This window comes from Talpa europaea, assembly GCF_964194135.1.
Source record: "Talpa europaea genome assembly, chromosome: 6".
Classification (NCBI taxonomy): Eukaryota; Metazoa; Chordata; class Mammalia; order Eulipotyphla; family Talpidae; genus Talpa; species Talpa europaea.
Window position 1 is genome coordinate 86341422 of NC_140072.1, and position 14603 is coordinate 86356024.

Sequence of the window (14603 nt, forward strand, 5' to 3'; positions counted from 1 at the left end):
ACCATCCTTTTTAATTGTACATCTCCTCACCTCAGGCATATTAACCAAACATGTATGAGTACAGTTGATATACAATTTAAAATGGTCATCAAATATGTCCAATTACAGCTGTACATTTTTATATAGCAAAAATTATACGTATAAATTAATCCAATTTCTAAAATTGCTTGAAGATTACATGACTAAATTTGAGAGATAAGGGTGGGAGCAAAACACAAGTAAACACCATAATTAATAATGGATCCACGTATAAAAAGGCCATTTGACTAAATCCTAGCGATGCTTCCCATCAGCAGGCAAAATGACACATCCCTGAATAATGGGCAGGAGCAGATGGGAGATAATCTCTTTTTTCTTCCACACATAAACTGTTCTGTTTTCCAGCTGGGGGCAGTAACAACAATGTTTATAGTTAATGCCGCACTAAACAGCGCACCCAGTATGTAAAGCTAAATTGGAGAAATGATGCTAAAAACTCATCGGCATATATGCTTAATTAGGAAGTTTTATAATGCCATTTAGCCCCGGAACGAACACACTCTCCTCCCTGATTGCAAATGCTTGCCTTTTATCTCCACAGAAGTGGGAGCATTTGTCTAACCACGGTGGCAGCCAACTTTCTAACATAAACAATCATTACAGGCAAATGTCCCGCTCCCGATTGCTGTGTTTACAAGTGCTCGTGGCTGTTTTCACTACTCCAAGCGGAACACTTGGGAGTCACGCTCGCTTTTTGTAAAGCAGATCACATCAGGGCATCAACAGGAAAAAGCATCTCTTTGGGGTGCCCAGAATTGGTGTGCCCCTCGTAATAAGCTTTTTGGTGGTAGCAAAGAAGTGGGGGCAGGTTCCTTTTTGCTCTTTCTTTTCTTCATGCTTCTTCATAAGCAGTTGTTTAACAGAGCTGGAGCCAGGAGAACAGCCACTTGTTTGGCCCATTTATTCAGGAGACTTTGCTCCTGTCACCCAGTCCAGGGGGTGCGGGGGTCTAGTGAGGGACCCTCTTCCAGGAATGAGGTGCCGAGGCCATTCTGCTCCCTGGCACCCTACTGCAAGCCACTGAAAAACATTCACATCCCGTTCCATTTTCCCCTCCCAAGAAATATGACCTTTATCCAAAGGGGATGTGGTTCCAGAGTGAGGCCTTTTTCCAGTGAAGCTGTCACAGTGGCAGGTGCTATGGCCAACAACACATGGATTAGAATTCCTGCAACTTCTGCATGCAGAACAAGGTGACAGCCAGAGCAGGGTAACCCGATTAAATAAAACAAATATCAAAACAAGACAGAAGCTAAAAATGCTAAATAAGATAAAACATAGCGGTGAACTAGGACAAAGGGGGGTTGAGTTCCCAGGCACGACGTGACTAAAATGTGCATATAGGGCTCGAGCACCATCCTGAAGCAGTGAGTAATGAGGCAGAGCTGTGGCAGCCGTGCACAGTCTTTGCAAGGCTATTAAATATTGTCATGCTTGGTTGTTAAAAGGAAAGGGGTTAGTTAAATGAGACTTTCTCAGCGCAGGTTTGAAAGAACAGTTCCTGTGTAAGCCAGAGAGGAACCCTAGCGTGGGTGGTGGGTGAGAAGGGCTACAAGGCCAGCCTCAGCCAGCCACCAAATGCATGCCACAAGTTGCAAGGCACTGCAAGTTGCAAATGCACCTTGCAAGTTGCAAGGTTGTCTCTATACAAGTTGCTTTGACCTTGCGCAGCCGCTGGAGAAAGCACCCTCTGATGAGTGTCAGTCAGAGCAGTGCCAGAAAGTCAAGGAGATGCTTCTGCTCTAGTCTCTGAGGCTCCCTCTATAAAAGAAAGGTTCACCATAGAAAAGGCACAGATTTAAATATCGAACCCACCCAACCTGTGATTAGGTAGAAAAAAGTACCCGGAAATGATAGCCCTGGGTTTTGCAGCTGTATCTTGATGCCAAACAGTGAGTTATTAGGCCAAGAGGCTCAAAAGGTGGACAGCACCTCTTATTATAGTTCCATAAATGGCCATTAGAAGACAAGACACACAGGAGTGCAACACCTGTGTTACGTTTTACCAAGCAAAAGATTGCTCACGGTTTGAGATTTTCTTTGGCTGGGTTTTAATTTCAGAGGCCTTGGAAGGGAGGATTTCAATAATATACATTTACCATATAATAAATGCATTAAAATTTAACAGATTAGTTGTTAGAAATAAGAAATTGCCATGGCATTGCATGACTTACTGATTGGGTATAAATTGAACTGAGATTTTATACATTAACCAGAGATTCTTGAGAATTGTTCATTGATCAAAATTGTGTGATATAAATTTATTTTGACCTTCTTTCAGAATCTGAAAAGGAAACATCTACACTCTTTTCTACATATTTGTTCCTGACACACTTTGATTCCAAATGTTCCCCAGAGTTGTTCACTGATATGGTTAGGGAAGAATGCATCATAAAAACTTCATCCTAAGTACAGACACGCTGTATTCTATGAGGACTGTAAATGTCAATATGCTGAAGTCAAACAATTTTCAAATACTTGTCAGACACATGACACTTTGAGGAGCTAAAAAGTCTAAATATTGAGAAAAAGTGAACTGGATTTAGGATTAGCAGTACAGTGCACAGGAAGTTTATGCCTTTGGAGTCGGGAAGCCCAGAGTTTGGGTTCATTCTGTCCTACTTCCTGCAGTATGACCTGGGCAAGTCACATGTTCTCTCTCTGACTTTCAATTTCTCCATCTATAAAAATAAAAAGAGTATTATCAACCTTCCAATCCTCATTTAGTAAGAACTAAATGAGCTGCCGGTGCACAAATGCCTTCCCAAATCTCAGCCCAAATGAGGAACTCAGAAAAGATACATCACAGGGATTCCCTCCCTTCCAAGAGAAAATCATTTGTCCCAAGCTAGAGGCAGATTTTCCTAAAAAAAAACCTGATCTTCCTCTAGATCAAAGTATTTGTCATTAAATAGAAGCATGAAAATTTTTGATGCTGTGGTTGGAATATGCTGAGCAATTCTGGCATTAAATTTTACTTATAGTAGTCTATAGTTCAAAATCTTGATGAAATATAAATTTATTTTTTTTAAGATTTATTTATTTATGCATACAAGAACTGGGGTACAGGCCAGAGGTGCAGGGGATGAGAGGATTCACCAGAGACAGAATGGGGAACAGAACAGGCAGACTGACTGAAATACACTGCTGAGGGGAGCAGCGGGCAAGATAGGCGAGGTCTGCTGCGCCATGTGGGTAGCTCCCTGGCCGGCCAGGGATCAAACTCATGTTGCAGAGGCTGGGGATAGTTTCACAGTGCTGTGCTTAACCCCTTGCGCCACCAAGGAGGCTCAAGTATGAATTTAAAATGTTATCTTCTAGGGCAAGTAAAGGCAAATTACAAGCAATGGGCCAACCCATTGCCTGCTTTAGATACTGTTTTATAGATACACAGCCACACCCATTCATTTATAAACTGCCCGTGCCTACAGGCAACATAATAGAAGCAGCATCAAGTAGTTGTGCCAGAGAACTGTATGACTTGGAAAGCCTAAAGTATTAAATATTTGACCTTTACAGAAAAAATTTCAATCCCTGTTCATGAAGGTGGGGCTGTGTTATGGGGAAGGGAGAGGTAGTGGAATGTGTTTACATTTAAAGGCAACACCTACAAGAATGCAAATTGCATCCAGACAGGGATTAGGCTTATTAACTGTGGCTCCATTGCCAAGGATGATGCCTAGCACCTCTTAGAATGATGAATAAATGATTGGACCTTCCAATGAAGGGACCATTAATATAGAGGACCTTGATTTTTTAAAATGAATGTGTATTTGAAGAGTTGGGGCACATTAAAACATGTGACAATCAAATCACATACAAGTCGTTCCAGGATAGCATCCGTTTATAACAACCCAAGAATAAGTCTTTTGCAATGTCAAAAAATAGCTTTGTAATAAAATAGCTTTGTAATAAAAACCCTCTAACTTAACTGATAAATGAATTTGAAATTTTCATAGATTTTCTTAAGATAAACTTGTGGTTTTTCTTTAAGTTACTCCTACGATGAAGGAGAACAGCACTACAGCTCAGCTTTGCTTCTACTAGAAGAAACTCAGGGACTGTAGGGCAGAAGACACACATGTATTTTGCTAGCTAGAAGTCAAGATTAACCCCCACTCCGTAACTATGATTTTAACCCTTGGATGGGAGGCCACCAGAAATCCATTGCAGAGTTGGGCCTCTTGGGATTCTACTTAAGAACTGTATCAGCAGGGTGAGCGTGAATTTAAGTAGTGTTGGGAACCTGGGCAGGTCTATCCAGGGGAAGAATATTTAAGAGGGTCACACCCAGAAAGTAGCTTGGAAAGCTGCTCAGTTTCATTCCAGTAGGCCTCCTTTGCCATGTAAATGGTTATCTTCACTTTAGGGAAACACCATGTCATATAACCAGATACTTTGTAGTTCCTGGCGAGACCTCAAAAGCTTACCAAAGCAAAACAAAGCAGAAACCTTAAAAAGCATGACAGTAAGCCAAATAAAATGAGGCGAGTGGATATTTCAATCGATTTGTCAGTTTAATTTTACTAGCAGGCAAAACATTTCCAAAGTGGCAAGCAAATCGTAACTCAGTCCCCACAGAGTGAGGGCGAGCAAAGGAAAAGGTTCCTGAGATTAATGCCCTAACAGCTGCATCCCCGGCTCAGTCTCCTAGGTAGTATGAATAATGGATGGGCTAAAAGGCAAAATGCACAATAATGTTCTTTTATTAATGAAATGAAGACTATTTGTGATGGCTTGCAATAAATTAAGAAAAGCAAAAAAGGAAAAGCAGTCAACATTTGCCTCTGAAAAATGTAGTTACTTAAATCCAATAATTACTGCCATGACAGAAAGCATTGCCTCACAACTAAAATGAGGTACATCTCTTGCAGTGCTGCATATATTACAGAACAGAAATATTTTTGATCCATAGACTGTAAGGCCTATTATTTGCTAAGAGAAAAACATAACCCATTATAGTAGATTGATGGTGATAATAAGCATATTCATAGTATTTCATAGGTGAGCGTTTCCCTAGGGATCATGCACTGTGGCCCCCTCCCTCATCCGTCTGTGGACTGGGAAATTGGGGCCTAACGTATTAGGAAACATGTCCAAGGTCACATAATTAGCTAAGCTAGGATAAAAAGCTAGTTCTGCTGACTCCCCTTATTGCTGCTTCTAAAGGGATTAAGCTGAAGCTACCAGACAGGTACATTACAGTGATGTGGGCAACTAAGACTGGCAAAAACAAAGATAATGCTGTAATTCATAGTCCTGATTCATCCCTGACCTTCCTCCTCCTTACTGTATTTTCCCTTCATCTTTGCGCAGATGCACATGTCCTACAAATTTTTGCTGATTTGTAAAGTTAATGTCATAACAATAAGGATTTAAAATAGCTGAATACTACTATGTGGAGGATAGTGTCATTTCCTTGTAATAGAAACTGGTCAAATTCATTCAATGCATGTATTTGTTGAAGCAAATTTCCTTGATATTAGGCAAGTACTGTCTTTCATATGTTTGCCCGGTACTATGGCAAGCACAACACATGATAGATACACATTTCTCTAAGAATTACAACTACCATGTGTAGCCACCTGAGTTACTAAGGAAACTGACATTATTTTACCATTCCTCAATTTTCACACTTGATCTAGTGACCCCTAAGGATACTGTGATAACCAATGGCTTAAAGTCAGAGATGGGAATATGCTGTGTTGCTTTTGTGCAGGACAGATTTATACCAGTTTCTCTATACCATTTTTCTGTGGTCACCTCTCCGTTCTTTATACCAGGATCCCCATTACATTCTTATTTACCTCTAGCCCAGCGCACATAACAACAGTCGTTATTGGGTACATATTTTAAGTAACTGAGTCAGTAGTAACCAATAGGTTACTACTACTGGTCAACTCCAGAATCTCAAGAGATTTTTTTTGCTCACCTCTAACCTGTGATAATTAGCACCAAAATGTGATAATGCATGCTTCAGATTTTCTTATGAGACCTTAATGAAGTGATAACTTACTGAGGAAACACTTGGGAATTCTACTGCAAGTTCATTCTTGTCAGTTCCAACAAAGCCACAAACCATGAGTAAAATAACTAATAAAATATTAATCCATTAGGAAGTCTTAAATTTGAACAGAACATCAAGTCTAAACCTCAGAACAACTTTGCCTTACAAAGATAGGCAATAAGATGGAGAGACCTATTTGCTTGATATCTGGGGATTTTCTGTGATGGATGAAGAGTTGAGTAGTCTTTCAGAAATAGTAGAAAAGGTCTGGAATTTAAATTTGTAATGTAGCACTTCAAAAGAAAATATATTTTTTGAATGAATGGAGGTTGGCAAAAATTATCAGGTTTTTTTTTTTTTTATTGTGATACTTTTTAAAATTATGTGTTGGCATATTGTTCTTTTTCCTTGCTGAATCTGTCTGTCCTGAAGTATATACAGGCCCTCCAGAATTCTACTGTAAAATTTTAACTGCGCATGTTAAGAGGCAGGTTAATTTTATAACCACAATTAAAAATTCTAAAGTTATCATATATGACAATGCTTACTAGGATAAGAAATTGAACTACAATAAATGATTGTTGAGTAAATAAGTTTATGAGTCTAGAAAAACACTAAGTTTATCGGATGTAAGCATCTGGTCATATGTGAAACATAAATCATATTCTTAAGTATTGATTATAATACTTCTAACTTCTTCTTTTGGATTATAGAGTTGCTTTAGGCTCTATTTTTTGTTTCAGAAAGTACATAGTCTTTTAAAATTAATTCTGTATTAATTAAAGATATGTAATGCATCCCTAATACGTGTATATGATCCACAGTCTGCAAGGCATTTTGGAAAATGGAAAAAAAAATAGCTTTAGATTCTATCATAGAGGAGTTTGCATGATATCCAGGAAATAGGCACAGAAAAGAGGAAGTCAACAGGCAATAAGCACCAAAAATTTAGTTGAGGAACTTGATTGAGAAATTTAGAAAGAAAGAAAGAAGAAAGGAATTTGAAAGAACAAAAAAAAAGTTGAAATTTGATTAAACCTTGGAAAGTAGGTCAATTTGCTTGGGCAGAGAAGAAGAGAAGAAATTTCAGGTTGGTGAGCCTTGAGCCAAGATACAGAGGTGAGAATAATAGCTAGGGTCCATTTCGAGATATGTTAGGTAGACTGTTTTGACTGCACAGGAAGAAAACCCAAACCAAACTCATTAAGCAAAAAGGAAATTTGTTATTTTATGTTATCAGAAAAGCAGTAAGGTTGAGTCTGTCTTCACCAGTGGATGGATTAAGCACTCAGGGTATGATTTCTTCCCAATCCTCTACTCTGACTCGCTGTGTTGGCTTTAGTCTGCAGCTTCACAGGATGTGGGATGCAGCTCCAAGTCTCTCATTCGGTCAAAAGGAGGATTCACTGTAAATATGCAAGTCCCAGCAGAGGCTCCGCGTGTCTAGTAACTGGGTCAGAACTGTTCTTGAACCAGCTGTGGTTATGGGGAATGCAATAAGCTCAGCCTTGCTCTGGGTATGAGCTGAACCCCACACAACTCTCAGAGATGGGGGTGTGGTCCTCTTCCCTGGAACCACATAGTACAGGAGCAGGGAATGTCTAAGGGAAACTGAGGTTAACTATAAACTCAAGTGAATACACACTGTGCAAGGAATTCAAATGTTCGCTAACAGTACTAACAATGAGTCTGGTGTTGTCATAGGATCATTTTGGATAATCATAGGAACTAGGCACTGGAAAATTTTTATTGTAAGCACATTGTGAATGCTAAGACCAGGAATTGGACTTCATGAGTAATTGTAAATAAATAGGACCTGGGGATAATTGACCTGTCAGTTGTGTGAAGGCTGTCCCAGGGGTTGGGTGCTCAAGAGGGAAATAACGTGACCTCTGTTGTACTTTCCCATATTTCAAAATCCAGTATCTATCGTGTGCTGTGAGCTGTGGCGAACACAGAGAGGATGTGCAAGGCCTGATCTTGCCCTCCAAAGAATCCACAGCATGGCAAGAAAAAATGATGCCTTCCTCACATACGGTGTAGACAGGGTGTACAGTGAAGGCTGTACTAGATTTCATGAGAACGTGGGGAAGAAGTTCCTAAAAAGAACCGCAGTCTGTGCAGCAGCTAGCCCAGAGATCGGAAGACCAGGGAAGAAAGGACTCTGGGGCTTCTTTGAGCTCAAGTCCATTGGGAGCGCTCTGAGATTATTTCAAGACCCTGGGTGGGCAGAAACCTGCTTTCCTGCCACCAGGCCCAGGTCTCCCTAGGAGTTTACAGCCCCAGAATGGGAGTATCCTCACAGTGGACCCCAGCTTGCGGTCCCGGAGAGAGGTTTCTCAGGTCCTCAGCATGGGAAAGCCCTGTGCTTTGGGCCTTTATTGCTGCCCATGATCAGTGCTGTCTGCCCAGCTCACTCACTGGGGTGCAAAAGGAGTGAACTACTGGAGTGCAATGGCTGCATTTCACTCTGTTTCAACAGATTTCAGAGCAAATGGGAAGAAATTGTTTTGGCTTTATGCCAGAGGAGAAGTGAATTCTTTTACTAGTTAGCGATGTGATGAGGGCGGATCTCTCCACGTGTCTGGCCTCAGTTTCCTTGCCTGGAAAGGCAGAACATTGAACAAAGATGTTTTATAAATTTGATTTCAATGCTAAGAGACGATAAATCCAACAGAAACAACCAAAACACCTTATTCCATGACGTGAGATTATGACATGATACTTTTCCAAAAATAACTGGTATGATTAGTAGCGAATTGGCACAGCCGAAAGCGCGGGAGCGTTGGAGCGTGAGGGTTCATCTGCAAAGGTGAACGCTTTGAAAGCTGCTAACTGGGGAAAGTGGCATGAGTGGTGAGGACTGATCACGTCACCGTTCAGGGCAAAGGCTCTCTAGGCAGAGGGACAAGTAAGGAAGAAAAAATAGTTGTTCTTGTAAGGATCTGAAGGGAGGAAAGCAAAATGAGAGGACTCGAAGCACGGGCTAGGCCCTGAGTGTCACCACCCGCTGCTAACAGGGTGTCCAGGATTTGTGGAAAATGCCTATTTCAGTGACTGCAGCCAAGAGCAAGGCTTGGAGTAACTGAGTCGATGGGGAGATGAGGTAAATACGGAGAAGGTGCCAGTGCAAGTGAAGGAGGAAAGGATTCTGAGATAATTTCTGACGTGACCTTTGTTTCACTGTTTTCCTCTGACGTGCAATTACCTAATTTTAAAATTGTATCTTACATCAAATTATAAACAGAAAAACACCTTCAATTTCTGGGAGTATTAGCCATTTTGAAAGCGTTTACCCATCCAACTCTGGGAGGGTGGAAGGAATTACTCACACTGCTTACTTAGTAGATGAGAACGGAGAAAATCGTCCACACGGGCAGCGATGGATGCAGGAGGAACCCAAGTTCCCAACAGCCTTTTCCTCCCCGAGCCAGAAAGCCTCAGCTCACTAGTCAGCGCGCAGTGGAGCGCCCATGGCCTTTTTCTTTCTCAGGAAGGTAGAACTAGAAATACTGTTGATGACCATAAAAAGAGTTTATATTACTCTGGGATTAATGACAGAATGGTTTTTATGTAAGTCAGACTAAATAGACGTCTGTTTTTTACAAACATTCAACTCTACCCAAACAGAACATTTTTCAGTTTGCTTTGAAAGCAAAATACCATATGTTGTAACTTTACAATGTTTTAAATAAAGTTAGGAATTTGGGCTTATGATGCTAAAAATATAAATCGGTGGCTATATGACCAAGAAGTCTACATGTGAGGGTCCTTAAAAATTTGACAAGTAGAAGAATTAAAGGTAGACATTTCAGCAAACCAGTTATTATTGAATCACTGCATTAACAATCTAGTGAAACGAGAAGTGAATTATTAAGGTTTATCTTCCTCATTGATTTCTAACACCGTTATTCAGTGCGTGGATAGTTTTTAAAGTAGAACAGCTCAGCCTAACGAAGCCATTTATTGTGCTAGTTCTACACAGTCTCTCTTTCTCTCTTTATTACTTCATTTTGGGTCTTTGATTGCCCTATTTTAGATCTAAGATTGCTCTAATGCAATGTATGAGGGGCTTAGTTTCACTCTGTTCTTAGAAGCAGGCTGGCTATAAATTTACCCCTGTTCTTTGAAGAAGCTAACAGTAAATTTTCAAGAGTAAAAATGGTGGTCTGTATCCTGCAGAGGAAAAGTAATCTTTTAAAAGCAGAATAACCTCCAGGCTACGTCCTTTTAAAGAGGAAATTTCAAACAAGGACTCCTTCAACTTTTATGTGTGTTCTATATCTTTCTTCAAGCTTTCTACCTGCTCTTCTGCTCTCTGTATAAGGTTTTTCTGTAATGACCCATTGCTCCCACCCCCAACACATACACACACACCCCAATTAAGTCGATAGTGAAGTCATGCCGCTCCTAATTCTGATGTCATAATAACTTCCAGAGCTATGGCTGGATAGCACATCTTGAAGATCATCTGAGGTTTCCTCAGGAAAATGAGACTTAGGAACCAGGAATTAGAGTACTAACAAAATTGAATCTCAGTTCCATAAATTACCACATACTATGATGAAAATGAACTTTGTGGAGTAAAATACATGGGAAGGTTTCCATTTGGCTTAATTGCATTCAAAGCAGTTTTCAATTTCAGGCATTGGTTTCATTAAAATTAAACCAATCCTTCTCAGAGATTCAGCCACATGCCCTCATCAACAGATAATAAGATAATTTAGAATGAGGAGGTGCTAAAATAACAGGATGAGCTTGTGGCTCTGTTTCTATGTCTGACAACTTCATCACCTTTCATCTTTATTATACAGCTGCCCTGAGCTGAATATTGATGAAGGAGGCATGCCCAGCATCCCCATGTGTCAGACCCACAGGGCTGGGTGTCCCATTTACCAGGGGTTCTCCAGCTAGCCTGAGGGCAGCTAAGGATAATAGATGTGGAGCTAAGGCAGCCTGGGTGAGGCTGAGGAGAGGTTGAACCCACAACATCATCCATCCTGCCTGTGCCTGTTGATGTCATGACCAGGGGTTCATAGGAGCTGCATCTGGGGGAGCAGAGAGCCCCCCAACTGTGGAGAGATTATTGTCAACAAAAATGAGCCATCATGACAGTCTAACTTGGCCAGCATATCTTCTGACCTCAGAAAGTTCCAGAAAAAATTTCTTTTGCCATTTCCTTCAGCCTAATTGTCCTCTTTCTCATTTTATGCCCCTGCTAGACCACCGCTCTTGATAAGGAGAGGCAGGTTTTCCGACGAAGACGCAACCAGGATGTGAGGAGCCGGTACAAAGCACAGCCAGCTCCACCTGAACTCAACTCGGAATCGGAAGACTACTCCCCAAGCTCATCCGAGACTGTTCGCTCCCCCAACTCACCCTTTTAATAAGACCCTTTTACTCGAAGTCCTAGCTTAACCCTTTGAGACTCTGAGATTTTTTGTCCCCCCAAAATTTATGTAAAACGGTTTCATCTGATCCACCTAGCACTCAATGCTTGAATGGCAGAACAGAAGGTGTGTTTTCTGGTATCTTTGTAGCAATTTCCCTTTGCTGAATGAGATGACTTATTGTTTGTCAAGATGGCAAGTTGCTGCTAATAGGGTCCTCAAAGGGTTAAAGCTAATTTGCAACTTTTTTTAAACATAGAAGCAATGAATGTTTTCATCAGTCAAGCTAGGGTCTGCAGTATGTAATATAGCACATGTTAACCCTCTGAGTGCATAGAATTTTATGGAGAAGCTGTGGGGAACTTGTCAGGCTGTATAGCACATGCTTCTTGATTTTGCTGCAGATCAAGGCATGTTATTAGGTGCTGAGATGTCCAGACAAGATGGACATCTAGAATGATTTCTTGGTTGTCCTTTTGCGTGGATTTAGTACATGGCAGGTTTATCAAGTAGGCATATCACCCCTCTTTCTTCACAATTCTATTAAGAAAGGGACTTTGTAAAATGAGAAAATGACTATCAACTGCCCAGTTCTGCATCCCGAGTGGAGGGAACTGGGTTTGTGGCAAACAGCCTGACCCAGGACATAGGTGGTGCCCCTCCACCAAAAAATTGTCTCCATAGGAAGATGTGCTGATGATGCCCCAGAAATGCTGCTTCCATATCAGCTGCTGCTAGTGCCAACACAGAACCTCGGAAAGTCACCATTCCTTGTCTTGTGCTTGGTGAGTGAGGGTCTGCCTGCTCAGGTTGAGAATCTACAAAAAGAAACAACCAGTGGAAAAGAGCAATAAATTGCCAGGTGCTCTCTAGGGCTGGGATTTCAAACAGAAAGAGGAAACCAGATCCTTTTCTTTTACTCACCGACTTTTTCATGCACTGCAGTCTTTAGTGTCAATTCCATATAGAGTATAACATCCATACATAGGAGCTCTGAGGCAAAGAGGGCTGGAGGCAAGTGCTTTGCAAAGTGACTAAAGAGAAACCACAGTGGGGAAACAATCTAGAATGTTCTAGAAATGGTTTTAAGGATATAAACCACTGTCAAGACAATTCATGTGCACCCCTACGTTACCTATATAGAGCATCCCAGAGAGAGGAGAAGGATGGGAGACCTAGAAGATACCCCTAGGGGTAAAGGGTTCATTCCCGAGAATGACTTTTTTTTTATACCAACTATCTTGAGCTGTCCAGAGGGACATGTTGTTTTTCTAACTTTGGGCCAAATCCTATCTGAAACCTTTATTTTCACTCCTATTACCAAATCTTTTCTCCCTAGCCCTGTGTCTCTGGTGAGTTATTTTTTGGAATATGTTGTGTTTCAAAAGGGCACCTGCCACTTTCTGCATGTTACTGCAGATTTTCAAGAGGAGGCTAGCCGTGGTGTCCTGGAGATAGAACTTCAACTCAGATATCCTCCTTAGGTTTCCAAAGCTCTGTGATCCAAGAGACAAGCAGTGAGTAATGTCTCAGAAAATTTGCATCTGGAGGACCGAACAGCACTTATTGTGTCTATCTTGAATATACTTCAATATCTGAAAATCTAGAAACTTGTATATGACATTTCTATAGTTCTTTATTTTCAAATACACTTTGGTCCTCAATTTCTCCTTTTTACTCTTCAACTCATAAACTACGGTCTAGAGTAATATAGATTTAAAAATCACAACATGTCAGCACTTTTGCAATGTAGTCTCCCCAGCCATTTGCTCTTCCACATTTAGGTTTACCTCATCCAGCACACAGATGGTGCATTTAAAATAAACAGAGGGGAAAATGTGGATAAACTTCTGAAAATGCTTGTCCTGACATGTAAACAATTGATTATTTATTATTTTCCCCCTTTTAGGGAGTTCTGATGACATCACACAATATCCCAAAGCAGCAAGTCAGTTGGCTATTTGGGGGAAGGAGAGCAGTATACCAGGAAGGGTGTTGGTGTGTAGGTAGATCCCATATTTATAAAACATTCCGAACTGCTCAGAAATTGCTAGTTTCTCTAGAATTATAAAGCAAAGCACTATTCTAAGACTAAGGAGTAAGTATGTAGCTGAGCCTCAACTCTAAATCTGTGAACATGAAGACTCTCATGTGCAGAGATCTACCTGCAGTAGATTGCCATTTTCCTTTCTTTCTCTGAACAATTGATTTTCGTGTGGGTATTACATGTTTTGCTACAGCATCTAGTGTACAGAATCTCCGGTGCAGTTTAGGCCTCTTTCCAGCCCATCTTTGGGAGACTCTGAACTGGGTGAAGCCACGGGGTATTTCCCAGCACACTGCAGAAGGGGCAGCTCAGCAGAATGCAGGGCCCATTCAGCTTGGGGATCCCAGGGCATTGCTGTAGAATGTGAGTGATCTATGCTGAATAAACAGTGGAATGTGACCTGTCAAGTAGAAATATGGAGTAATCAGATGGAATGCAATCTTTTCAGCATTAAACTACTGAGATCCTGAATGTCAGGGATGTACTCAGAGGGTTAACAGACAAGCACAAGGCATGCTGATTACGTTGGTGTATCCAGACTGCTTTGCTTTTAGCCAGTGCTTTCTGATTTTTTTCATGACATTCTTGGGATAGTTCGAGTATGAAATAATTAAGTGGTGGTGTTCTTTAAGGAATTTCTATAACCAAATTGATCTTATTTTTTATTTTACTTTATCATAGAACAAATATGTACCATTATGGCAGTGTATCTCTGTAATTATCAATTTAATCATTGCCACAAGTGTTTCCATATTTTTTCCTAAGTATTTAATATAGCTCTTATGGTGGTGGCCTGGTGATGGGGACTGTCTTTCCTTTACTGATACATGAGCAACCATAGGGTATTTTCAAGGGAATTTTAAGATTCATCTTTTCAGTTCAGTAGTAGACTAGTTAAGGAAGAATTCCTTCATTACTTGCATCGTGTAAATCATCTCTGTAGATGAGAACTGTTCATATTGATGAACACATTTTTTTCTTGACATTGTAGCAGAAACCATTTTATTCATCATAATCAATGGGTATGTGATTTGCTTCAGATCGTTAGAAGGAAGAGTAAGATTTCAGTCATTGAGAATTTTTCTACCGTAGCCCTCATCTAACTTACACGTGGTGCATA

At 40.7% G+C, this 14603-nt stretch overlaps 1 protein-coding gene across 7 annotated transcripts in view; it reads left to right on the forward strand.

The window, feature by feature from the left end:
• DCLK1 (doublecortin like kinase 1) overlaps positions 1–11433 on the forward strand; it is a gene marked incomplete at both ends in the record, with an annotated part of 315030 nt that extends 303597 nt beyond the window's left edge. For 4 of the 7 annotated variants that reach the window (XM_084235618.1, XM_084235619.1, XM_084235620.1 and 1 more), the window contains one exon: positions 11269–11433. In XM_084235618.1, coding sequence (XP_084091744.1) covers positions 11269–11433 — 165 coding nt within the window. The remainder of the gene's footprint in view (positions 1–11268) is intronic. The other 3 variants (XM_084235621.1, XM_084235623.1, XM_084235624.1) reach the window with 1 other exon arrangement.
• Between the last annotated feature and the right edge of the window lie 3170 nt (positions 11434–14603).